We start from the raw sequence: 27,432 nt of genomic DNA on the forward strand, positions 1-27,432 counted from the left end.
TATAAAAGGATACGTCCAAAATAATACGTATGTCTAAAAACGAAAATTACTAAAGTTAAGGAAAACAAAATATTATGTAGATTAAAACTTTTTTTTCATTGAAGGATACAAATAAGCCACCAAAAAATCCACCAGTCAGTAAACTTCTTCGATTAACAAAATATTTTTTCCACTGTCCACCAGCTTTTGTTAACAACATAACCTAAAAAATAAATATTTGTAATGATTTGTATGTTTAAGTGTTAGAATATTAATCAAGGGCAGTCTGGAAATAGTTTAAGTTTCTTTCTTATCAAAAAAATTAGAGTAGATGCACATTCTTCATGCTTCAATGAATAAATCAAGAGCACACTTGGAAAAACTAATTGAGAATTCAAGACGAAAAATGAGATGTTAGATTGAAAACATGTTATCTGATTTTTCACTTATTTTCTTCATATTTTAATGACTCTCAGTAATTTACTCTACATAATTTTTGGAAAAAAAGAAGAGTACATGCACATTCTTTATTCTACAAGGAATAAATACAGCTGGATTTTGGCAAAATGTATTAAAATATTTAAAAAAAAGTCAAAAATCAGATCGCACCTAATCAGTTAAATATCTGATTTGTTACTTTTCATCTGAATTCTCAGTCCTGCAAAATTTAGGGTTGACTTATTTTTTAAAGTGTCAAGAATATGCGTCTTTTCTTTTTTTTCAATAAAATAGAAAGCTGTTAAATAAATAATGTTATAAAGCTGTGCCATCAAAGTAACTTAACTGATAAGATAAGAAACTTTAATCAACTCCAGACTGCCTTTTAACAATTAGAGAATTTTTTACGAAGAGAACATTTCCGGCTCTGGTTTAGTACATCGCCGCACGCTTACACTGAAAGAATATTGGGTGTAGGATCTTACCAATTTTTTCTGTATCAAGAGACCTCGATAACATTGAATGCTAACACTACGAAATTTGGAATATACCAGGTCGGAGAATTTCGAAGTGTTCTGTTTACAAATTGGAAGAGTCGCCGTACGTATTTGGTAACGTCAGATGTCGACGAATCGTTGGACGCAGAGAGCACGACGCTGGAAGCGTCACACCTCGAAGTTGGTAATCTGAGCTTCCCAACTTGGGAGAGTGAGAGCTCGACATTATTTGAGGTCGCTCGATCCTATTATCGAGCTATAATACTTCAGCATTGAGTGTAAAAAGTATGTAGGTAAACCGATTCAAATACATTGATGGGAGAGAGGAGTAATGTATAACATATACTTGGCATATTACGGTGTATTGGCGTAATGTGAATGAGGGGGTATATATATACAGATGAGCTTGGGGTCACCATGTACAGTATATCACTTGGAGAGGGAGAGTAGGAGTAGTATATATCGGTATATCTTGAACTGACCTAACCTAACCTTAAAATTAGAATCCTTTGCTAACACAATTATTTATTGAGGACATATTTTTGATCAAAAGGTAAATAACAATGTGCTAGTGAGGCAAAAAAGGTGTAGCCCAATAAGTGAAACAGATTAGCTTTTCATTGGTAAGTATACTAAAACTGTTGCCCATTGTAAGTTGATTATATATCTATCAGTTAATATTTACTGTGTGTCCAATACACATTTGTGCTTATATTTTTTCTTGTAAAAGGTAACCCAGAGAAGAAAAAGCCAAATTTTATAATAAAGATGTAATTTAGTATTGTTAAATGATTAATTTCGTTTTCCTGAGAGTAAAACCCATTTTTTATACATTTTGTATTTAAAATGTTTTTTTCTCATTTCTGAGAGTTTTTTTGTGTAGTGTTTTGAGAATGAGTCTTAAAATTTGCATACATATAAGAACCTCACACCGAGAGACTCAAGTGCTCGCATGTGTGCGCTTTTATTTATCCAACAAGTATTTTTAACTTTGAGGGCGTCAGCTCAAGTAATTTCAAGCGCTCGTTTATGTGCGCTTTAATTAATTATATGTATACATTTATTATAAATATGACTATAACCAAATAAGTTATATTTTTAATATTAAATATTTATTATAAGGTTATTATTTGATATTGCAACTGTGTTAAATTTATTTTATGTCTGTTTATGTTTGCCACTCTTACATTATTGAATACTTATTAAATAAATTAAAGCGCACACAAGCGAGCGCACGATATTACTTGAGAGGAAGCTCTTGAATTTTTAAATACTTATTAAATAAATAAAAGCGCACACAAGCAAGCGCTCTAAATTACTTGGGATAAGGCTCTTAAATTTTTAAATACTTGTTAAGTAAATAAAAGTGCGGTGAAGCGAGCGCGGAAAATTACTTGGGTAGAAACTCTTGATTAGTACGTATATTTAAAATTGAGTGAACCGTACGTATTGGGTTTCGTGAGTGAGTTTTTATGCATACACGTTTTTCTGTTGTTAGAAATTTATAAATAAATAAATATCCTAACATTTTTTAATACGGAATAATTAAATAAAAAGAAAAAAAAGTGACTCTATCGAGTCTTGAACTCATGATCATTGGGTCCAAAATAGAACGCGTTCTCAACTGAGCTAACACTCAATATGGGCGATTGAACTTAAAACTTACATATGTTCATAGTATGTACCAGAGCTTAACCTTTACTTGTGTATGTTTTCATTGATTACATTTTAATTTTAGTTTCGTATACCCTAAGTTATACCAACTTTGATATTTTACTTTTCCTCAATTTTTGAAGAAAAGCTTTTAAGCGTCGGCCTGCAAGTGTGGCAGGACTCCAGCAATTAGTTTGTTGAGTTTTTATTTTTGTTTGAACTAATAATGAATCAAAGTATGTGATCGCACTGGGTAACTGAGGATCAGCTGCTTGGGATGAGTTCTAAAATTTGTATATATATTTATATATCGACGGCTGCGACGAAGACAATCACAGAGTGCCATCACCCCATTTGAAATAACACGGCGTGACGTCACGCTGTGATTGTCTTCGTCGCAGCCGTCGAATTATATATATAGTTGAATATAAATTTCCTCTGATTTATAGATATTTTAGTCTCTATATATACTTTTTATACTCAATGCCGAAGTATTATGGCTCGATAATGGGACCGAGTGACCTCAACTAATGTCTAGCTCTTACTCTCCCAAGTTGGGAAGCTCAGCTTACTAACTCCGAGGTTTGACGCTTCCAGCGTCGGGCTCTCTGCATCCAACGATTCGTCGACATCTGACGCTACCAAACACGTACGATGAGCCTTCCAATTTGGAAACAAGATACTTCAAAAAATTTCTACTTGATATATTACCAAGTTTGGATTGATGTCAGTCGTATTTTGAAATTTTGGAAGTAAGAAATTTATTGAGCTCGGGTATTTCCAAGGTTGGGGATATCCTACATCCAAATTTCTTTCAGTGTACTCGGAAGGGGTAGGCGGGGAATGGGGAGAAAGTAGAGGAATGGCATCCATTTTCACTGCAGATCAACGTAAATGTCTTACTTTTGCAAAATTAATTGATTTACTTAGGAAATTGATGTAAGTAGTACCGAAAATAGTGGCACTCGCAAGCTTTGCTCACTCGCTCGTTTACATTGTAAAAATAACCAAATCCTACAGAGTACAACAGTATAATATAGCCAACAAAATGTATGCGTAGTAGGTACTGATACATGTGTTACTCAGAGCTTCCAAGTTTGGGACCCGATCTTATGCGCACTTGGTTCGCACATCCGAGAAATCAATTAATTGCTCATGTCCAAACTTTTAACTGCGATCTGATGGTTCGGAAGCCATGTAATATAAGGTCCCCATTGCTGTGTAAGTGATTGATGTCACAATTAAATCTGCGATTTTTTGATATGCTAATGACGATACCACTACATTCACAGTAACACAACATTGCAGAGCCTGTTAGGCATAGTTCTCAGAAATGGCTGTAAAACATAAATACAAAAAAATAATACAAAATAAATGTATTATTGAGAACAACTAGGGCTACTCACACAATATTGCGTTAAAAAATTGACAAATTACTTTTGCAAAAGTAAGACATTCCCCCATCCCCTGCTGAGCAGAATTAGTTACTTTTATATATTATTTTATATTCCTTTCATATATACTTAGATTAGGGTCAAATTAACAATAAATAGAAAATTTTCAACGCTCTATGTAAGATAATAATTATTAAAATATAATACATAAACGGAAACACCAACCCATAAACTAATAACTGCAAAAACGTAGAATCCAAATCCACACAATCCTGTGAGACCTAAAAGACCTGCAGTGCCACCTGACAGTGCAGCCATTGATATTCTGCAATACTCAACTACTGCTGCATTATTCCTAATGGCTAGTTCACTGTATGCAATGATATCTGCAAATTGTCGTTACATAAAATATATTAATTAGAGGACTTGAAAATAAGCATCATGCAAGGAAAAAATTGAAAATAGTCCTATTTGTACCGAGAACAACATTTTTCATATCCAGTGATTCATGCAAGAAAAGATAACTTTAAGTGCATGTTTACGCAGCACTTCATGTAAGACTATGCATAGTGCGTACAAAACCGCACATGAAAATATCAGTAATTTTCTCGAGTATTCATAATAAATGAGTATAGCAAAGAAGAATTTCGTTGACATGTAATACTAACTCCTAACCAAACAACCTCTTGAAGTCATCAAACGATATTTTTAGTAATTTAATAAAAGAGTAAGAAAAGAGCTGAAATTGTTAAAAATGAATAACTTACTATCTGATTGGTCTTGTTTCAAACGCTCTTTTGTTGACATTTTGGGTTAGAAAATTGATAAATATTGAGCAAACAAAATTAGCATTTACTTATATCAGCTTTCAAATGTTAATTGTTGTACTATACACAAAGAGACACCAGATTTTTTTGCAGACTGAGGTACTTAAGTATCAAATTTTGATTAAAGAGTAATTAATAAGTATAATACAGTTTCAAGATAGCTAGCGTCAATTGAAATATTACATTACCGTCAGCGATGTTTTACCAAGTGTATCACGCACATAGTCTATGACTGAAGAACTGAAGCGCCATGCAACGGCGCGTCAGTTTTAGCGTGAAAACTTTATAAGTTACCACTGTAATGATAACGTAATAAGAAATTTATGATAAAAACTGCTTAATAATTATGTTCGTGTAGTAGAAAATAAATGAATTTTTTTTTAAAACAATTATTTACATAATTATTTAGTATTTCTTCAGTTATAGACTATATGCGTGAGACACTTAGTGGTACAACAACGCTGATTACCGTATTGCACCATACAGATATAGATAGAGTAGCCAAGCCTGTAAGTGGAAGCGTTAACACGTTAAAAAGAGATGCAACATCGAGCTACCTTTCTATCTCTTTCTGTGCTCGCTGCTGATTGGCTACAGATGTTTTACGTGTATGTAATCAGTAGCGAGAGATAGAAAGGTAGCTCGATGTTGCATCTCTTTTTATCGTGTTAACGTTTCCACTTACAGAAGAATCGGTGGCTTGCCTACTCTATCTATAATATCTCTATGTATTGCACGCACTAAGGATAGGCGGTTCCGTGCGGTTCTCTGAGAATCGACCAATTCTTCGAGCCAAGAATCGAGTAATTTTCCGATTCATAGGAACTGTGTCATAGGCTCGATTCTTGTCAAATCGATTCCTTTAGGGTCTACACAGCAACCTGACAGGGAATGACCACTAGACGGCCGCATAGACACCTCCTGGAAGCCAGCCCGCAAATGATCGATTTGAGCATTTTTTTATTGCTCAAATCGATCATTTGCGGGCTGGCTTCCAGGAGGTCGTGATATATAAAACATACAGACCTGGGGTCTGATCGGGGCATTCGATATCTCGCTTAATTAAGCAGTTTTGTCGATAATCCCTATAAAATAACCAAAAATGACGATAATGCGCATGCGTAGTTAAGTAATTATCGCCGATAATCGACAAAAATGCTTACTTTTGCGAGATATCGAATGCCCCGATCAGACCCCTGCTGCAGGCCAGCTGATGCAACCTCCCCACCGTTGGCAACGTGCGAGAGAGACCGATATACACGTTCAATGCTGTGTCTCTTTCTACTTGTGCTTCAGCGCCGTACGTAAGAACGAGCAGTCTGTATGTTTTATATTTATATGTCTATAACTCCGGTAGTATTACGCATACTACCATAGCATCAGAGCTCTTTGTGTACCTACCAGTTCTGTAATATCTGAAAAAAAATTATTTTAATTTTAAATCAATACACGTACCGTACGAAAACTGTTCTTTACCATTCTATACTTTTTTGCAAAGAAAAAAATGCGAGTACTGGAGCTGTACAGCGGAATTGGAGGCATGCACTATGCTTTGCAAGGTAAGTACATAAAATTCCTGTAACTTAGAAAAACGATGTTCACTATCATTTTTATATGTGAGAAGTTTTTAATAATGGTTTCAAGCATTTGAAAAAATAATCATGCTTTATTGCGAAAAAGTTGACTAATGACAAAATTTTAAAGTCCGAGTTAAGGGGGCTCCTACGACTACTGCTGAGGTCAAAGACAAACAAAAAATAAAGTTTTGTTTTTCAATAAACAAATGTGTCTGAAAATCATTATGATATTTTTAATAACGTATGAAGTGGGAAAAATGATATTTATGTGTGTAGTTTAACTTTGTACGAAAAATTAATTATTGTTTTGACCAGTCTAGTGCATACGAGGGTACACCACCAGACCAGACCACTTGTGTTGGTGTAGTATAGCGATGTAATATATAGGTATATGGTATATATATATATGTCGTGAACAAGTACGTCTGCTACCCACGTGACCTCCTGACCTCCCGGACACAATTTATTTATTTCTATCACAAATATCTCGCTAAAATGGTCCTTTATCCACAATTTTTAATACAGCATATTACAGAGGAAGACTTCATCTACAAGACGTATATATTCAGTCTGCTGGGACATTTAATTTAGGTTTATTATGAACGACAAAAAATTGTTTTTCACGCTGCCCCATAGGAACACGTGCTAATAGTTACAACTTTGAGCTCGGATTTCTCAAAATTTTGACCCATTCGAAATATAATTTAGACCACCATTAAATTCAGTAGACTTTTATTTACAAGAAATAATGTATCTCTGTTTGGGGACTTTCGTGAAGGAGCCCCCTTAATTCAATGCTCTAATGACGTAAATGTACATTGATGAATTTATAAATGGCTTACAGGTAATTTAACTAAGTTCTTTCAAAATTGTCTATTCACTTCAATTACCCAAAAACTTTACAGTTACTGGAATCTATGTATCACATTGCTGTATATATCTGATTTTTTAATAATTACAGAGATTGTTATTTGTTTGACATTATCCAAACAAGTGTAGAAACAAGATTGGTTTTTTGTAAAATAAAAGTGACATACACATGTCATATCTATTTTTGCACTTTAAGAGCGGAACTGCTCAGTGATCAATTTTCTATTAGTCTTAGAGCTTTCAAATTAAAATCTTAAGAAAATTTGATTATTATGTACACTAACAGAATTACCTTGGCAAAGTGTTTAGACTGTTTAGGTTTAAAGCAGATTTGTATAGTGCTTTTTTATCTATTTTTTAATTTTTATAGATAGTGGTAAATGTGTAATGAATAAAGTGACAAACGATATGTATTACCCTAATAGCACATGATGTTTAAAAACGTTTTTAAAACGATTTAAAGTTGGAAAAAGGTTTTTATTATGTTGTAAAAACGTTTTAAGATGTTCTGTGCTAGTAGGGTACTGTCAATAGTACGGAAAACTGATTATTCGAGTTTTGATATGTTTATTATACAGGATGATATGTAACGGTGGCATTTCTCGTGAACAGAGCGTGTAGACCGATTTTTTCTGAACCGAACCCCGTTGGAATTATATCTTTAGGACAGATAGCTTTTTAATTGGAGGTGAATGGAAATACGCTACTTCTAGAAGGGGTTGAAGTGCTATGGCGTGGCTGTATAAACGCGTGGCGTTGCCATGTTGTCACGCTGAGTCGGTAAGCCGTGAGATACCGTTAGTATAGTTGTATACATGATACCCCCACCAAAAGTACTTTAAGTATATGTTCTGCTCTGCTCCTTTACCTCGCTCACTAGGTATGCGTAATATACTGTACTTCAAGAAATGAATTCTTAGACTAGAAGAATAATAAATAGTATAATGTTTTACAATAATGGTGACTTTTCTATTTAAAAAATTAATTATTTTTACAATGTAAAAAAATATAGTTGAGAAAAATAGTATCAATTTAATAAAAGTGTGAGAATATTTTAAACATTTTAGTCCTCAGCATTTTGATTTTGACCCTCGTTACTATATCTAGCCATTCGACCTCCTGATCAGTCCTTTGAATAAAGAAAAACAGTTCCTAGAGTGTTCAGGATATCCTTCTCACTAATGTGTTTTTCGGAAGGCAGTTGACAGTTAAATATGGTCAGTAGTGAGGCTGAAAAAATAGCGTGTACTTAAAATGTTAATTTAAATACAATTTAAGCCTAAAATATAGCTTCACATTGTACTTTCCAATTTGGTGTAAACATGTGTCGCTAAAGAGATTTTTCCCTGGCTTGGACCTTTGCACTGTATATAGTTTAATAACATCTTTATGTATCAATCTTTTCATAATCATGGTCAAATTGTGGAGTAAATCTGTATTAAAATTAATAATGGAGAATCAGTGATTTTTATGAACTTAAATAAAATAATAACTGTATAAGTCAGCATTATAAAAATAACCAAATATTGTAGTAATTGAGTCATCGGACGTAAAATCTTCTTGTGTATCATCACACTTTTCGATAGTCTGAGAATTAATCAACGGTTCGGAACAAATTTTTTTTTCCACACAACTTTTATCGTCAACGGCATCGTAATTTGCATGAATATTGGAGCCATGTATTTCTTTTTCTTTCTCCTTTGCAATTGCACGTTTTAAAGCACGATATCTCTTGACTCTTTCTTGATGACAACGATCGTTTCACTGTTTCACTCATTTTACAAAAAAAATTTTTTTAAACTATACAATAAAAATGCAGAGAACCCTTAATATGTCAGTTTATTATCTTACAAACACTGCTCCGAAATGTCTGTCATTCGCATCAGTTGTATATGTTGTAGCTACAGTATAAGAAAGAGTGATATGGAAAATACCTAGCTAGGCTTCCTACCTAGTCCCTACCAATTCCACCGTAACAAAACCTACCTTGGACCTACCGAGGCAGCCTACCTAGGTTCCCTCTAACTACCGACGCAGCTTACCTAGACCCCCTCTAACTACCGAGGCAGCCTACCCTGTTGTTGCGGTCCAATAAAAACCAATAAAAAATTCATTGATTTTACAATGGGATTTTTCTATTAATTTCTTATCGGTATTTGCACCCGTAAATCCAAATAAAATCCGAAATGGTCAAAAATAGATTTTCTATATCATTTATTATAACTAAAACATGATTGAACAAAAATAAATTGACAAATTTATGTCCTACCACCCGGATGGCAACACCAAAACAGGGGGATTAGAGTATTTTATATGTAAATTGAAAGAAAAGTTAGTTATTAATTTTTATTAGAATTTTGTAAAAAATACTTTAGTCCCCCGTTTTGGTGTTGCCATCCGGGTGGTAGGACATAAATTTGTCAATTTATTTTTGTTCAATCATGTCCTAGTTATAATAAATGATATAGAAAATCTATTTTTGACCATTTCGGATTTCATTTGGATTTACGGGTGCAAATACCGATAAGAAACTAATAGAAAAATCCCATTGTAAAATTTTATTGGTTTTTATTGGACCGCAACAACAGGGTACCTAGGCCCCCTCTAACTACCGAGGCAGCCTAGTTAATTTTCCGATCGGGTACCCACGCGGGCGCAAGAGCATCTGTTATTGTACTGCTGTGTGTATTGTAAAGGTTGAATATTGATGCTGTTAGGCTAATATTGTCTGCTATTTATGCTGTCATAGAGTCAAAGCCATTTGGTCATTCAATTATCGGATTCCAATGTAATTTCATGGATATTATAATAATGAGGTACAAAATCATGCAACAGCAAGAGTGTTATGAGAAAAACGTATCACCTACTAAAACAATTATTATAATAATAATAGTAATTTTTTAAATGTGGTAGTTAGTTGGAAAGTAGTATCCCTTTTTAGATTAGGAGAATCACAACTTGTTAATACATTTTTCATCTACTCTAGGGGGCTGCGCCCCCTGCGCGCTCCACGCGCAAACCACCGAAATTTAATCACATTTATTTTCTACATACAAATGACTTTTTACTGATTTTTCCAAATCTTATTTTCAAATTCACCCGCGCTTGATCAGTCTCAGCCAATCACACAACGGATAAACAGGCTTCATCACGTGACCCATCATTTTTTAAAGATAGGATTATCAAGTTTTATGAGCGTATCTCATCAAGATTAGCACAAAGTTTTCAGATATAAATTAATAATGATACTACTCATCTCAACTTGCCAGCTGACGTCACCGTTAGTAGCATACTTATACGGGTATACACAACTGTTCAGTGCTCTCAACTTAAGGCATATATACCTAGAGGCAGCATCGTATATACTGGTTGCAAGACCAGGTGCGACAGAAAGAGTTCGAGTTCCAGTACATCCTGTTTCTCTCGCACACGCTTCTCAAACTTTTTTGTCGCTTCCGCTCCAGCCTGATATTACTATATGTACGGGTTTTTTGGCGACCAATCACAAGCGTGTGCGAGAGAGGCAGGATGTACTGGAACTCGGACATTCTCTCTCGCACCTGGTCTCGCAACCACCAGTGTGGCCAGTACTAGCGATTTATCAACATTTTTTTTGTTCTGTGGCGACGGCGATTTTGTTGGCGATTTCGGTAGCTGTCAGCATAAGTCACTCATGCACCTAAACGTGAGAATTATACGGAAGCCCTAAAGTGCAACTCGCTGCCAGTTTAAGAGCGACATCTATTTTCTATTGATCGCAATACGTTTGGTTGGTATGTACACAGAGATGAGTTGTGAAAGTTTTGACAGTAATCCTATTTCTTGAAAGAAAGTTACAGACGTTACAGACGATATTTCATGAAAGTTTCGTTTTTTCGAAGATATAGTCTATTTATTTATTTATTAATATTATTATTACTTTTTCTGCCGACGTGAAACTGATATAATAGTTTTGTTAGGTACACGAAGATGAGCTGTGCTAATTTACAGGGCAATCCTACAATTTGGAAGGAAGTTGTAAGATATATAGCAATAGAACACAATTTTTTTCTGCGCTTTTCTGATTATTTTTTATTGAATATCGTTGTTTAAAACTTTTATAAGTACCTAACATGAAATGGTTATTGGTATTTGGTATTAATGATGCAGAAAAAGCTATTTGTTCTTAATCTTTGAATCGTTTAAAAAAAAATTTTTTTTAAGAGCGCTCCATATACTACGTTGGCTAAGTCCGTCGACTAGCTTCAGCGTCATTATAAAATTCGTGTTCAATTAAATATGACGATGTGTTACGTGATATATGATGGGCTCAGGGTGCTTACGAGATATCAACAAGAAATGTTTACATACATTTTTTTTCTTCAAAGTAAGGAGAGAAGAGGAGCCTCGTTTGTGTATCCCGAAGCAACAAACTAAACTTTTTCACTTCTTCTCTTAGACTTCCATATTACATACTACTATATGTGACTACTGTTCATGTACCTACTACTCGGATAGGCATTATGAGGTATAACATTAGAGGAGTCATGGTTCGAAAGTATAGCTGATCATTTGTTGTGTCTCTATTGCCTTGGCTGAATTATTCGTTCTTCACTAATTTATTCATATCTGTATGAAAAAAGTATAAATGGTTTTAAGATAGTAATGGTTGATACTTACCCACTCGTCTGTTTTGCCATCAGTTTCGTTATTCATTTGTGTATAATTTTCTACTTATTGGTTCATAAGCAAAATAGGTCATTCAGAAAGGTTATAGTTATACTTACTTTTATTAATTTTATTTAGGATAGGATTACTGTCAAAACTTTCACAACTCATCTCTGTGTACCTACCAACCAACCTTATCTCATCAGTTTTCCGTCCGCAAGAAAGTTAATAATAATCTTATTAAATAAATAAATAGACAAAATCTCCGAAAAAAACGAAACTTTCGTGAAATATCGTCTATAACTTTCTTTCAAGAAATAGGATTACTGTCAAAACTTTCACAGCTCATCTCGGAGTACCAACCCTAATTTCTGTATTCGGATGATTTTGAAAACATCTTATGGAATACAGTTTTCCTTGAAAAAATATTTTTTTTAAATAGAACCTGACATCCAGGGGAAAAGAGATAAAGCGGTGTCAAAGCTAAAATAATTTTTTTTTGTTAGATATAAACATTTTTTATGATACAGAATAATTTGAATTTATTCCGTGCATGCAAATTGACAAAAAATATTGTTTTTCTATAAATTTTTAGAGGTGTAACACGTTTGCAAAAAAATAAAAACCTTACAGTGGAGTACATGGGGTGAAAGAAGTTTACAAGCCGTAATTATTTAATGCTAAAAACCCAAATAGGAAATAAAAAATTCCTTTTATTTTTACGAAAACATAAAATTAATCCTCTCAATACTATAATACATTTAAGTTTCATCCCCATATTTTCTATAATAAATAATCATGGAATCAGAGTTAAGCGACATCACACTAGAAATGTTTAGTTAGAATGATTAATACTGGAAAGTTAAAATGTTAATTTGTATATATCAATAATTTTTTAAAAATCGATGATAGATTCCTTTGGTGAAAGATTTTTTGTAAGCATGGACTTTAAATCTTTTTTCTTCTTTTTATTCAAACGCAGGAGTTCACTGTACGCAAGAGGCAAGTTTAAAGAAGTGATGTCCTCAAGATTTACCTTTCGTTTTAGTATACTAAGTTTCTTTGTCCCTTCAAAAAAATTATTCTTAACAAGTATTTTGGAACATCCAGGAATAACGTGAAATTCACGAATGCTTCGGATTTTGGCGGATTTCCAAAGAAAAAGATCTGCCAAGGATTCGAAATAGTCGATATCACTTAGTGTTGATTCCTTGACTTCGTAGGGTTTATCGTCAGTTTTACAAAGCGTAATGTTTTCTACCTACTCCTTTTGAGTGTAAGTGCACTTTGGTCTCGTGTATCTTTCAATTAACGCGTGCATGGAGTCTCCATCAGATTGTGTGTGACCAACTTCAAGATAGCTATTCGACAAAATGAAATTATGTAGTACAATCCAATAATCAATAACCTTGACGCAACCAATAAGTAATAGGCATCATCATGTAACCCACAATATTATTGAAATACGATTATCCTACGCATAAAATCTGGATAGACATCATTTACCCTCAGAATAGCAAAAACTATTTTCTAATTTTCAAACATTTTAACTTATAAGGTTTTATTTTCATGAATTTCCCATTTTGAAATCCATCCGCGATCGATCAGTCTCACCCAATCAGGCAAATGATAAGCATGCTTTATCACGTAACCCATTATTTGTTTCAGATAGGATAAAAAATTGTTTTATGAGAACGCTCTATGTCAATCGATTGCCAACGACTTTTTCTGATCTGATTTCGAAGGAGTGACAAAAGTGATCTAGATATTTGTACCAATGTTAAGTCGACAAATAAATAAACAAACGTACCCAGTCAGAGATAGTGTAATAGAAGGTAATAAAAAATGTACAATGCATAACAAAGACCTTGCCGAAGTGTAATTTTCACATTTAGTTCGTTACTGGTACGTACATCGAGAAAATGTTATTATTCCTGTTCTGACCCAAACAGTTGTCAGTGTAGAAATAAAATTTCTTTACACCACTGTCGGCTTTGGAGCCAAGAAAGGATTAAGACGAATGAGGCGATTTCATTCGAACCGTGGTTACCGATTGTCTCATTCCAAACTGTAGCGTGACCTTTAGCCACTCCCATTTAAAGTATCGTAAAATTCCATACGCAAAGTTCGGACAAATAGTACATTACAGAAACGTCAGATTTTAGTGTTGTCAAGATTTTCTGTAAATCGTAGTGAGCGCAACATATAGTTTCGTCCTGTAACGCACTCTGTTTGTCAGCTGCAGCTGAGAAAGATTTGTCATCGTCAGAGTACCACCGGTAGTACAGTGCTAGTTCGGAAGTTCAGTGCGTCAGCGATACCAGTTGAGACGAGAGCTGCACAAGACCTGTAGAGGGAGGGACAATTGCAGCACCAAATTTTTCTCAGTGTGCCATCAAACGTCTAGCCTCAGACCTCATATTCAGGTGATTTTTCTTCTGCACGGAGAAATTCGGTCACAGCTAAAAGTGGTGCAGTGCTGCTGGCGAAAACAGCGTGCGTGATGGGAGCGCAAAACAATGTGCGCAGACAGCAAAAACAAACGGTACGAGCGCGTACATGATTTCGAGCTGCAGATGCACGCTCTTTTCCCGTGCAAGCCACTGGAATTTCGACTGAGTGGCTCCGGTTTAGTTCGACACTTTTTTATTAATGCCTAACTATGTAACTTACATGCATGTATGAGTATTAGTTGCATAGATAAATTTGCATTTATAGTAAAAAAGCATTAATAAATAAGTGTCGAACTATACCGGAGCCGCTCAGTCTAAGTTTCAGTGGCTTGCACGGGAAAAGAGCGTGCATCTGTAACTCAAAATCACGTGCGCGTTTACACCGTTATTTTGCTGTTTGCGCACGTTGTTTTGCGCTCCCACCACGCACGCTGTTTTCACCAGCAGCACTGCACCGCTTTTAGCTGTGACTGAATTTCTCCGTGTGGTGACATGTTTAAAAATCCCTCACAGTTTTCACATCTGTTACACAATATTTAATGTACTAAGCAAATTTTATTTTTCCTTCACAAATCGAAAGAAATACAGTTTACAGTTGTTTTTGAAAACCATTTGTATGGAGAAATATAAAAAAAATACGCAACAAGCTGATAATTGCAAAATTCTTTCTAAAACAGGCTCATATTTTCAATCTAAAATAGGTATACATCCCCATTATAGAGGTTCTTAAGAATTTTTTCTATAGTTCATGCTATAGTAAATTAACCTTCAAATATTGTTCGGTTCTTTAAGTAATTGTCGATTGTTGGACTAATGTTATGCATATATTATGTTAGTTTTTCTACATTCGAAAATCGATAATTAATAAACAAAATAAATAAATACAACACTGTATGGCTTTACTATTGAGCCTCAGAAAATCGCATGGATATATTATGGAGCGACTTAAATTACATAATTTTTGTAATAAAGCGTTTTAAAAGTTTCACTTCCTGAATTTAGAATTTATACAATTTTTGTTGGAACATACATGTGCGTCTTGGTTTCAACCATAGGGATCGCCGAACTCAATCGCCACTAAAAGCTTAAAATTTTACTTTAACTAGAATTTGAGGATCGCGCTTCGCGCGCTGATAATTTTATACTATTGAACGATTGAACTTTATATGCTAAAAAAAGGTATTTTGTGTAATTGACTAAATAACACTTAAAAAAAGAAAAAGAAAAAATAATTAAAACGGTTTAGGGTGAGCTTAGATGGAGTCTGGTAGTCTACCAAACTGGCTTAAAGGCCTTGAAGCTTGGTAGACTCCAACTCACAGACTCTATTTAAACTCACCCTTAACCTACGTTAAACACAATTAATTTGAATGTTATCTTTCGAATTTTATACGTAGATAAACATTTACCTACATTATCTTAAAAAATATTATTAAATAAGTTTCATCTATGCACGCTTAAAGACAAATCTGTGTTTATCATTAATTTATAGCTAGCTATCTTGTAATAATTTACGTCAGATTTACGTGAGTGCAAGAAAAATGGCAATGTTAGGCTGTGTTTAGACGCAACGCCAATACTTTCTGCAATCCATTTGAATGTGGGTGCGAGAGAGAGGGCCTTCATCTCTCTCGCACCCACGCATTCAAACGGATTGCAGATTGCTAAATTGAAGTTGCGTCTGAACGCAGCCTTAGGCTGCGTACTGTGACTGCTATGTCGCTGTGTGTAGTAATCTTAAACGGCGCCACCTGCATGGCAAGAAGGAGGCGATGCCGTATAACCATAGAGAAGTTAGTAACTATGGAAACTTTGGAAGTATATCTATACATAGATCATTTCATTTGCCCTCTCTTTCTACTGACAGGATGCGTTTTCAGTCGATTCCCCTACTCCACTGGTGATATCTCTATGTGGATAACACAATTGCATAACCTGTTATCGGCTGTAAACTTTATTAATGGTTTTTTGTAGTTTCAATGCAATATGGTACTTAAAGTGTGTGAATTTTCAGTATTAAGAATTGGTATTGAAGAGAAAACAATTTTTTGTTACATTGTTTATTCATTCATTTTTTAACTACAAAATAATAGTTGTTATCTGTTTAAAACAAATTGTTAACACTGAAAATTCACACTTTGAGTACCATATTGCATTGAAACTAAAAAAAATCATTAACAAAGTTTATAGCCCATAACAGGCTATGTAATCGTGTTATGTAGCATCGCATCCTTCTTGCCGTGTAGGTGGCGCTCTTTCAGACCACTGCATATAGCGAATAAGCCAGGAGCAGCCATAAAGCCCGCGTGAGTGCGAGTGAGAAGCAAGAACACATCATACGGCGTTTATGTCTTTTTGTTGAACTTCTCGTTTTACTCTCCGGTATAGAATAAACGTGTAGATTTGTACAGAGGTACATGACTAACCGAGAGCTGGGGAGGAGCAAATAAAAACTCAAAAATGTCGGTGACTAATCGTGACCAACGTTTCGTTGGGCTTAATTGTACCAATCAACGCCGCGCCGGACACTAAATACCAATTTTCCTGCATTTAATATAAGTTATTAAACTTCCTTAATAATCTACAACCTAAAAATAGCTTTGTTTTTATTCTCACCCTAAAAAATGATAAATTTTTTTTTTTTTGAATACAATACTATGGTATTTAAAAAAATATTTTGTTTCAGAATACTGCCGAATAATTTAAGTTACTTATTTCTCGAACTGTTTCATTCATTATTATTCTTCTGGCAGTCTAAAATTAATTAAAAGCAGCACACCTTATTAAAAATTTGCAAACAATTTTAAAACTTTTACAGAACTATTTTCTATTTTGTTTATTAAATTCATTTACTGATTAAAATTTCAACATCAGGTAAATAGCAGTAGACGAGCGCTGATGATTATACTCTCATTTAAATTTCTGCCTCTGGCTTTTTTTTGTCGTAAATGGGATGTTCATAATTTCTTAGAAGTTTCAAAATACATAAATTCTATCCAAATCCTTAAAAATTATTTTAGTATTACAAACTATGGAATGGCCTTGCTAACAAGAAATATCAAAGTATCGTTATTTATTTTGATGTATCCGAAAAAAAAAGTTTAACGTACATATTTTTAAACGAAACATTAATAAAAGAAATAAAAACAAAATTATAAATTGAATTAAGAAAAAAAAAAAAATCTACCATAATGTGGATTTAAACTCTGAAATGCAAAACGATTTATGAAGGGGCACAAGAATTATCTGTCTCAGCTATCCGAAGGACAAGTGTCATGTTTCAAAGTCACATGTATTTATGGATATCCTCCGGAGCTTGTCCTACAGTTCACAGAAGGTAGGATGTGTAAAATTAATAAATTAGTGGTTAAAGCTGTACTGAAAACCTTAAAAAAAAGTGAAAGCTGTATATTTTTAAAGAAAATTAATGCATTTGCGAATGTTAAAAGTACGGGAGGATTAAAAAATAATGTACTGAAACTAAAAGTCTGTGTACATAATTAATTAGCATTTAGTTCCATGATTTAAGGAGGTTTGGGAGAAAAGTTAAAAATGGAGCCAAAACAAGTGTATGTTATATTTGAGCATGTTAGGAGTGCACATAAATTTTTTCAGATTTTTCACCAAGGGAAATTTTCGAGAAAAAAAATTATGAAATATTGACAGTTTAACACGGTCTTTTACGAAAGAGCAAGGTTAAGTTTGCCTTTTAATTGAAATTAAGGTATATTCTAAATGTGTTGGAATAAAAAAAAAAACGTTTTCGTAGATAACTTGGTACAAAAGGAAGATGCTCGACAAAAAAAATCAAGCCTTGCCAGGCATTTTTTAAAAATATAAGCAGTTACAGTCGTACAGTTTCAAGTTTGTAGAGTGCAAGAGAAGGTGCGTGGTAAAGGGAGCCCAGGTGCGCGGGCAGAGCGAACTCCCCGTTCCTCGCCTCTCTGAATGATACTCCCAAACCTCCTTAATTGATTCAGGTTGATAAATAACATTGAAGCAAGAGCGAGAGAACAAGAGTCAGTTAAATATACATCGCATGTAAGTACTCAGTTGCAGTCAAAAAAGAAAAACACGTGCCATCGCTTGCTTCGGCTGTGCGCTTAGCTATATAGCTATAGTCGACATTTCCGCTCCTCTCACATTCGGTACACCCCTTCCACATGTTTCCAAAACGTGCGCCTATATGTTCGTTTCCACGCGAATCCACTCCTCTTCTCGTAGACGCATGCTGTTCGATACGAGTCTTGCACTCTCGAAAAATGTGTGCTTTGGTTCGACGGCTGGCCGTGGCGGGTCGCCCCGATCAGTACCAAAAAGTTGTCTTGTTGCATTGGCGTTAGCAATTTTTCTACTCATCTCTGATGAAAATACAATTAACTTAGCATAAATAAAATTGCAAAACTTAAGTTAGAAAAGAAAGATCTTCAAGGTAAATTAAGTAAATAAAAAGCCGCGTACGAAAAATCTAGAGCAAAGTGCACTTATTGGAAGACCTTGTATAAAAATAAAGCCAAAGAACATGCAAAGCAGCAACAAGAATTAAGAAGTGAGTATGAAAGTATTTTGAAGCAATTTCTTACACCTGGTCAAATTAAAATGTTTTTCAATCCAGACAAAAAAATTCAATTAAGCATGGAGGATATCTCTACTGCAATATCGCTTAAATCATCAGTGCAAAGGCGTATCGTTACCTTAGAAATGTGATAAAATTACCTTTGACATCTATTAGTTCTCTAAAAAGGTGGGTTTCCAATTGAGTTTCCAATCCAGGTATTTTATTAGATGTTTTAAAAGTAATGAAATTTAAAGCTTCATCGTACACTTTGAGAGATAGACTCACAGTTCTTAGTTTTGATGATATCTCATTATCTAATGTTGCCAATATTGATAGGAAATTCGATCAAAAAGTTGGGTCCACAAAAAGTGTCAAATTATTATGTATCGAGGATTATTTAAATCCTGAAAACAGCCAGTTTATTATGATTTTGATACTTGCATGACCAAAGATATTTTGTTAGACATCATAAGTAAATTGTATGATAGTGGCTTCATTGTTGCTACTGTTTCTTATATGGGCCCTAATAACAAGCAAGTTTTTAATTCTTTAGATTGTCATTTAAATTACCCCGAAAACTGTTTTTTTCTCTCATCCTTGTGATAAAAATTTTGCCATCCACACCTTCTTAGATGCTCTACATGTTTTAAAATTAATAAGAAATCACTTTTTAGATAGTGAATTAAAAATAGATAATGTAACATCAGACAAAAGAGTAGTAGAAGAACTATTATTGACCAATAATACAGAATTGAATATTACTCATAAAATAACTCAATACCATCTTGACGTCAAAGGAAGTAAACGACAAAAAGTCAAACCAGCAGCCCAGTTATTTTCAAATACTATTGCAAAGGCTATTCTGTTTTCTTTTAATAATGATTGGTTGAAAAATCTATGTAGTTTAAAGGCAAGTTCAATTTTTAAGCTAATTAATGACTGGTTTGATTTATTTCATTTCAAATTAATGTATAGAAACAGTACAGGCCAGTGCTTATGGCTTGACCTTAGATCAGCAAAATGATATTTTGGATGATATGAGTGAATAAGATCACATTTGCTTAAAAAGTATTCAACAGACCTTTTCAGCGTTGGCATGAATACACAAGAAAATAATGACGAAAATAAAATGATCAAGTTTGATGATGATGCAGTTATTACTGCAACTTTGTTTGACACTCACTCTACTTTAAATAATGACGGTAATAGTGATCGTGATAGTCAAGATGAAGTTCTAGCTGAAGTAATTAATGTAAGCAATTGAGATTTTATTTACTCATCACAATATATCAATGAAAATATTTTTTATAGAAAACTTCTCAGATTTCATCGGATTCGCTTGGTTTTCAATCAACTTTTGCTATGAGTGAAGAATACCATTCCTTTAAAATTACTGAAGAAAAAAATGAAGAGTTTGTATATTTAGAAAATTTAAGAAATTATAAAAATGATCATAAAAATATCTCAGATAAAGGTAAAAAATTTTAAATGAAAAATTTTTTTTTACTACTGAAAAAAAAGTATGTTCATGTATGATTGTGATTTTTTTTCTATTATTGTTATACAAGTACAAGCAGACAACCTAAAATACAGATTATTAGAGATAAAATCTTTGATAATGCTTTAAAATACATAGCTGGATATGTGGCGCATCGTTTTAGATCAAAATACATTTGGGGAATCCAGCTGAACCTTTGACTATAAACGAAGTCACAACTGATTGGATAAGATATTTATCAAATAGTAGACTGATAATGCCTTCGGCTCCTCGAATTCACATTGCTCAAGTGATGGAGGGGTGCTTTGAAATATTCCACGGTGATGATTTATCCAGTGAAAATTATATTTTCCAAAAAGTGGTAGAATTAACGTATTCACAATGGACTAATTATTATAAACAATTCATTTCTTACAATGCTCCTTTCTTATTAGTTAAAACAAGAACGTATATTAGACTACGATTAAATAACAAAAAATCTGTACAGCTAAAATCCAAGTACAGAGCAAAAAAAATGTTAATAACCTGCACATAAACTGACTAGACTGAACTAACATAAAGTAAATGTCTAATACAAAGTAAAAAATGCAGTTAACTTGTAATAATTAGTTCATGTGCAATAATAAATTTTAAAAAATGTAAGCAAAATTTTTAATATCCTAACAAAAAATCAGATAACTTAGTGTTTTCAATAAGTTTTGAAATTTATTTGAAGAGTTAACACATTTCTCTTTCGTAACTTATAACTTATAGTTTAAAAAAATTTTCGAATAGGTCAGTCGTTTTTCTAAGCCCGACGTTATCTTACTAATAGATAAAGCAAAGTCGCTAAGACCGTTGTAATCGCTAACCGCGAAAACTACTGAACCGATTTTGCTGCAATTTTGCATACTGATTCTTGATGATTCCGAGATAGTTTTTGCATAGTTTTTTTTCTTGAAAAAGTTAATAACAATAGCGATAAATAAGCTCAAAGTTTTGCTACAATAATCTAGCTTTGCGTTTTAGTTCAGTAGAATCCGATGGTGGCGTTAAGGTAAAATTGAAGCCACCCGTAATCAAATATAGTGAAGAGTGGTTATAAGATGCGCCATCAAGTAGTCAGGAACCCACTACACCAAGAACGGAGAAGTCCGTCGTGCAGCAGGGCATCCCGGCTACCGATGACACTCTTCTCAGTTAAAAATTTATAGCTATAATCATTCCTATAAAATATAGCTACAATTATAGCTGTAACTACCTATAAAACAGCTATAATAATGTATAAAATTCAGCTATAAATATAGCTACAAACTACAGCTGTAAATTTTTCACAAATAATGAATAAAAATTAGTTTAAAGTCAGATTTTTTCAACATATATCGATCAGTACAGATGGTATCATCCATATGATAACAGCAAAACTGGGGGCCTGAAGTATTTTTGAATAAGTAGAAAAAAAACAAGAAATCATATACAGTTTCAAGTTTTTTAAAAAATTGTTTGAAAATACTTTGGCCCTCAGTTTTACTGTTATCACACGGATGATACCGTCTATACTGATCGATATATGTTGAAAAAATCTGATTTTAAACTAATTTTTATTCATTATTTGTAAAAAATTTACAGCTGTAGTTTATAGTTATATTTATAGCTGAATTTTGTACATTATTACAGCTGTTTAGTAGGTAGTTATAGCTATAATTATAGCTATAAATTATAGGCATATTAATAACTATACATTTTTGACTGAGTTCTTTTACGGACAAGCGAAATAAGTCGGTTTATACCCCGGATCCCCAAAATAAACAAGTGCCACGGAAAAACAGGCGTTCCGAACGTCAACGTCTCCGGTAGAATACCAGGAAACGTTTCTAGCCAGAGCACAACCTGCTCCGGCACTTCAGAGCTTTGTAGCCGTTCAACCATCCGACCTGGTGCCGTCAGAGAATTTTCTACTTCAAATGCGACCCAGAAAAGACAGCACTGAAAAGTACAGGCAGCCACAACGGCCTCCTTCTTAATGGTCGTCCCAACGGAAACCCTTAGATTGTTTCTGCCCTCGGCAACTACAGATCGATCGAGAATTTACACGAGCTGATAAGACGAATTATTACAATAGATGTGAATTTATCTTTTGCTTTTATTTTATTTTATCTTTAAAAAAATTTTTTTTTTTTTTTTAAATGATTGATCAATCCTTTTACACTCATGCTTTCATCGTAAAGCAGTGCAGGTATCAAGTTGTTCAGTTAACATGCGTGCGTTAGGTATTAATCATGCTGTGTATTTTACCCTTATATTTTAGTTTTGTTAGTTTAATGACTGAAGTATTATGTTTATGGTGTAGATAGAATGTTTTCCAGTGTCATGCAGTGAATAGAGTGGTGATAACGTTTATTAATACTGTAGTACAGTGGTTTGGCAATACCGAAGGCTAGGTAAAAAAAGAGAAGAGGAGCGATGTAAATAAATTTTTATTGCTAATTTCCTTGTAGACTTTCTTGGCTTCAGATCAAACATTCAAAGTTTTTCTGGAAATCAAATATAATGTTCATAATGCATAATTATTAAATTTGTAAGTAAAACATTTTAATATATATATATATACTAGTGGGGCTCCACCCCCCTGCGCGCTCCGCGCGCCAACCCCCCAACTTTTGAATATTTTATGTGAAATACATTTTTACAATTTTTGTGTATTTATTCTTATTTATTCTTAACTTTTTTATTTTTCAAATTCAAAAAACTTATTTTAAATAAATTACATAAGGCTACATCGTTTGAAGACGTTAAAAAACATAATGGAATAAGATATAAAAATTTCAGGGATACTGCAATTGCAATGGGTTTAATAGAACATGATTCTGAAATCGACAATATTTTTTAAAAAGCCATAACAATTATGTTTTCATACCAGTTAAGACAATTTTTTGCTTTGTTTTTGATTTCAGAAAACATTCAAGGAGATAATATATGGAATGAATATTAAAAATATTTTACGGAAGACTTCGATAATGATAATAATAATTGTGCTCTTCTACATATTAATCAAATTTTGGCTTCGGAAGGTAAATCATATGAGTCTTTCAGTTTACCGGCACCAACCAATAGCAACTATATGAATAATTGCAATATTGAGAAAATGTCTTTCAGTAAAAAAATGTTCGATATAATGTACACAAATTTAAATGAAGATCAAAGAAAAAATTTTAAAACTATTTGTGAACAAGATGAAAAAGTATACTTCATAGATGGTCCTGGTTGATCCGGAAAAACCTACTTATATAAGACACTCATTTATTATTTTATTTTTAGAGATAAAAATATTTTGTCAATGGCTTGGACAGGAATTGCATCTTTATTACTACCAAAAGGTACAACCAGTCATAGAACTTTTCGTTTACCTCTAGACTTAGATAATATTAAAAGTGTATTTTTAGAATTTGAAACTAAAAAAAAAAAAATTAAGGGAAGTTGATTCAATAATAGAGGACGAGGCTTCTATGATTCCGAAAAAAGCTCTAGAAATCGTTGATAGAACGTTGAGAGACTTGTGTAATACAAAACTTTGCTTTGGTGATAAATTAATAGTATTAGAAGGAGACTTTCGACAAATCCTTCCAGTTATAAAAAACGGTTATGGAACTATAATTATAGAAGAAACTATTAAATCATCATTTTTATGGAACTTCTTCAAAATTTTAGGATTACAAAATAATATCCGTTCTAGTAATAACGAATTTTCAAAATTATTGTTAAAAATTGGAGAAGAGGATATAGAAACATTCAACATTCCTAAATCCTGGATAACAGATGATGTCTGTACCAAAATATTTCGTAATTACAGCAACTGTTTTGACAATAACGTGATACTAACTTTACATATTGAATATACTTTTTTTTTAAACAATTAGATTTTAAGTAAATTACATGGGAAAACTAAAACAAATGTTAATTCGAAATTTGATTATATCAGACGGATTATGTAACGGTACACGATTGCGAACTACTAAATTACTGAAGCATAACGTAGAAGGCGAAATAGTAATGGGAGAAAAAATTGGTAATAAAGTTTTTATTCCAAGAATTACATTAAATACTGGAAATACTTCATCATTACCTTTTATTTTATATAGAAAACAATTTCTATTAGTTGTAGCATTTGCTATGACTATAAATAAGTCTCTAAGTCAAAGTTTTGATAATGTGGGATTTTACTTCAAAAAACCTTTATTTTCTTACGGTTAATTATACGTGGCTTTATCAAGATACAAAAATAAAAATGTAATTTTTGTTCAAGTTGATAGAGAAAACAGTTTAGAGATTGAAAACATAGTTGGAATGAAATTTTTGAATATAATAATGTATCTAATATTTGTAACATGATTTAATTATAATTTTTCTACGTGTATGTAAAAGTTATTGATTAATCATACATATTATGAATGTATATCGTGTTCATCTATTGTACCGATTTCAGCATTAATTGAAAACAGAATAGAAACGGACGCAAGTCTTCGTGGTTTAATTAGGCTGTATAAGATGACTCATAAAGTGATGCGGAACTTTAATTGTTTATATTAATGATACCCTAAATTTAACTTAAGTTTATGTTCGTAAAAAGAAGAGTTGTGTATTAAAGGACTATATAAGTGATGATGATATAATAATTATGCCATGAAAAAATTCGTGGGGGTCGGTGGGAGGGCCGTAGGGGGTAGGTGGGGGGATGTTGGATGTTTTGAGAAAAAATACTATACAATATTTCCATGTGATTTGGTAGGAATGTGGGAATAGACTTTAACACATTGACAGGGCTGGCAAAATGCAACGTTACAAAATGCTAACAAAAAAAGTCAGCCTACCAAAAACTTTAAGCTTACAAAGAAACCAAGGAATTCAATAAATTGACATACAATTAATTGTATTCAAGTTTAGCTGATTATAGTATTGTGCTCTAATCTGTAATTATTTGATGAAATATTAAAACATACGTTTTTATTATCCCATGAAGCCATTCGTGGTTAAACCCCCTGGCTTGAATAAAGACTTATACTATCCTCCTATACTATACATATAATATTTTGTGGGGGGGGCGGTGGGGGGCCATACAAAAATGCGCGGGGGGGCTGTGCGGGGTCGGTGGGGGGCTGTGGGGGGTTTTGAGAAAAACCACGATATGTCAAAATAAGCAAGAAAATAACGGATTTTTACCTTATTTTGTGGGGGGCGGTGGGGAGTTTGTGTGGAATGCCCCACTGAGTTAACTATATAATATAGGAAGATATATATATACATATTTTAAAATTTGTTCATTTTTTGTCAGACACTTACCATCAGGCTTCAAAAAATTATTGCTGTATTTCGATAATTAACTTATTTTTTTATCGGTATATTCTCTAAGGTTTTCTTCATTCTAGTTAACGCTATTGCATCATTTGACTCTGCCCATTTATTTATATTGGTTTTTTCCTCCTCTTGTAGATCAAGAGTGAAGTTAATACTGCCGATTTGGATTGTTTTGATATCAGGGAGGTTAAATGAATTTACTAAACTGTAGGGAAGCTCTGATCTATAGTAGTAAGTCTCTGTCGATTCTAGTGTTGTGACTCCATACAGGGTGTAGCCCGGACCATGAGCAATATAGTTACTGTTGATGGTTAGTATTCCTGTACCTTGTATTTTAATTTCAGTTCGTTGTATGATTGAAGGATTTCACACAATACTTGTATCGTGGTAGTATTTTGTGCAGAGTATAACCATTGTTTAGTGGTTTTTAGTCTTATCGAATAAATTTCGGTTGACTTCTATAGTGCTACGTAACAAGTTTTTAATACTTTTATTGATGGGCTTATAAATAAAAAGAATTCGCAAGAATTATTTATATTATCTTCGTAAATAGGCATATCTAGTCGGCAATATAAGATATTCTTATCTTTAATGCAATTATTTAAAAATTTTTCGACGGTCAGGAGATAATTTTGAAGATTATTGCTTATGATCAGATTACTACTACTTAGGTCGGGGTCAATGCTGACGTAGCCTTTTAAATCTGAGTATAATTTTCTTGGAACTAGAATCGAGTGTATGGCATGATTACTGATCTGTTCTTTACCTAATAACGGAAAACTAAGTTTAACTGCTAACCTACCTTCTATTATTACTGCGTTTGTTGTCGACAGTGCCTGCAGGCGTTCAAGTGTTACGGTTGAATCGTCCCATGGTAGCGTATGCTCTTTTTTGTATGAATTAATTTGGTTACAAATTTTTGATAGTTTGTTTTGTATCATTAGCGGATATAGGTGTCCTTATGACGTGCTTTCCACTAGACTGATAAGCGTTTTGTAAGAATTTATAATGAAAAATAGGGATTTTTCGGAAGAGTTAGTCCATTTTATTACTTCTATCTTATACTCAATTTTTCTGTTATCATTATCTAATCGGTATGCTTCTTCGGTTAAACTTTCCAAATTTTGTATAACTTTTTCATTATGTCTTCCATTTTTGTCTAATTCTGCATAAATTTTTTCGAGATTTGATTGAGCAATATGAGTCTGTTTTGCTTTTAAATATGATATTGTTTGTGTAGAGTTGTAAAGATTATTTATATCTACATTTATTTTATCTCGATCATTCGCATCCATAGATCCAAATAATTTTTCCGAAATCCACCCCACGAATTCTAGTGGTGCTCGTCTCATTATCATGTGGCTAGGGATAACTTTTACTATATTATTGGAGTTTGTTTCTTTACTATGTATTTGTATTTCAGGTGCAATAAATAGATTTAAATCTTTGTATGTTGATTTTGTTAAACGAATCATATTATTTAACGTGCATCTCTAAAATGCTTCTGATGGTGTGTCTGTAATTACCATAGGTTCTCTAGTTTTTGTGTGGACTAATTTTTGTTCCTGGCAAATTTTACATTTTTGTATGTATTCAGCAATGTTGTTGCGCATTCCTTTCCAATCATATTTTTCTCTCATTCGTCTATAAGTTTTTACTACTCCTCTATGACCTCCGAATAAACTAGTATGACATTCAACTAATTTTTCC

The 27,432-nt window shown here is 33.2% G+C and overlaps 2 protein-coding genes across 3 annotated transcripts in view; one reads left to right on the forward strand and one right to left on the reverse strand.

The window, feature by feature from the left end:
* The window catches only part of EMC6 (ER membrane protein complex subunit 6), a 32,720-nt gene extending 27,689 nt beyond the window's left edge, over window positions 1-5,031 (reverse strand). Inside the window, exons 1-4 of one of the 2 annotated variants that reach the window (XM_014360448.2) lie at window positions 4,729-5,029; window positions 4,187-4,347; window positions 110-202; window positions 14-33 (exon numbers count right to left, since the gene is read on the reverse strand). In XM_014360448.2, coding sequence (XP_014215934.1) covers window positions 14-33; window positions 110-202; window positions 4,187-4,347; window positions 4,729-4,768 — 314 coding nt within the window. In that variant the 5' untranslated portion in view covers window positions 4,769-5,029. Of the gene's footprint in view, window positions 1-13; window positions 34-109; window positions 203-4,186; window positions 4,348-4,728 lie in introns of both variants that reach the window. The other variant, XM_014360449.2, reaches the window with a different exon arrangement.
* Window positions 5,032-6,169: 1,138 nt separating this feature from the next.
* The window catches only part of Mt2 (tRNA (cytosine(38)-C(5))-methyltransferase), a 54,816-nt gene continuing 33,553 nt past the window's right edge, over window positions 6,170-27,432 (forward strand). The window contains exon 1 of the mRNA XM_089595609.1: window positions 6,170-6,347. Within this exon, the coding sequence (XP_089451735.1) occupies window positions 6,293-6,347 (55 nt within the window). The 5' untranslated portion in view covers window positions 6,170-6,292. The remainder of the gene's footprint in view (window positions 6,348-27,432) is intronic.

Source organism: Copidosoma floridanum, unplaced genomic scaffold, assembly GCF_036245765.1.
Source record: "Copidosoma floridanum isolate Cflo_tuat_1 unplaced genomic scaffold, Cflo_Japanese_pri ptg000004l, whole genome shotgun sequence".
NCBI classification, from domain to species: Eukaryota; Metazoa; Arthropoda; class Insecta; order Hymenoptera; family Encyrtidae; genus Copidosoma; species Copidosoma floridanum.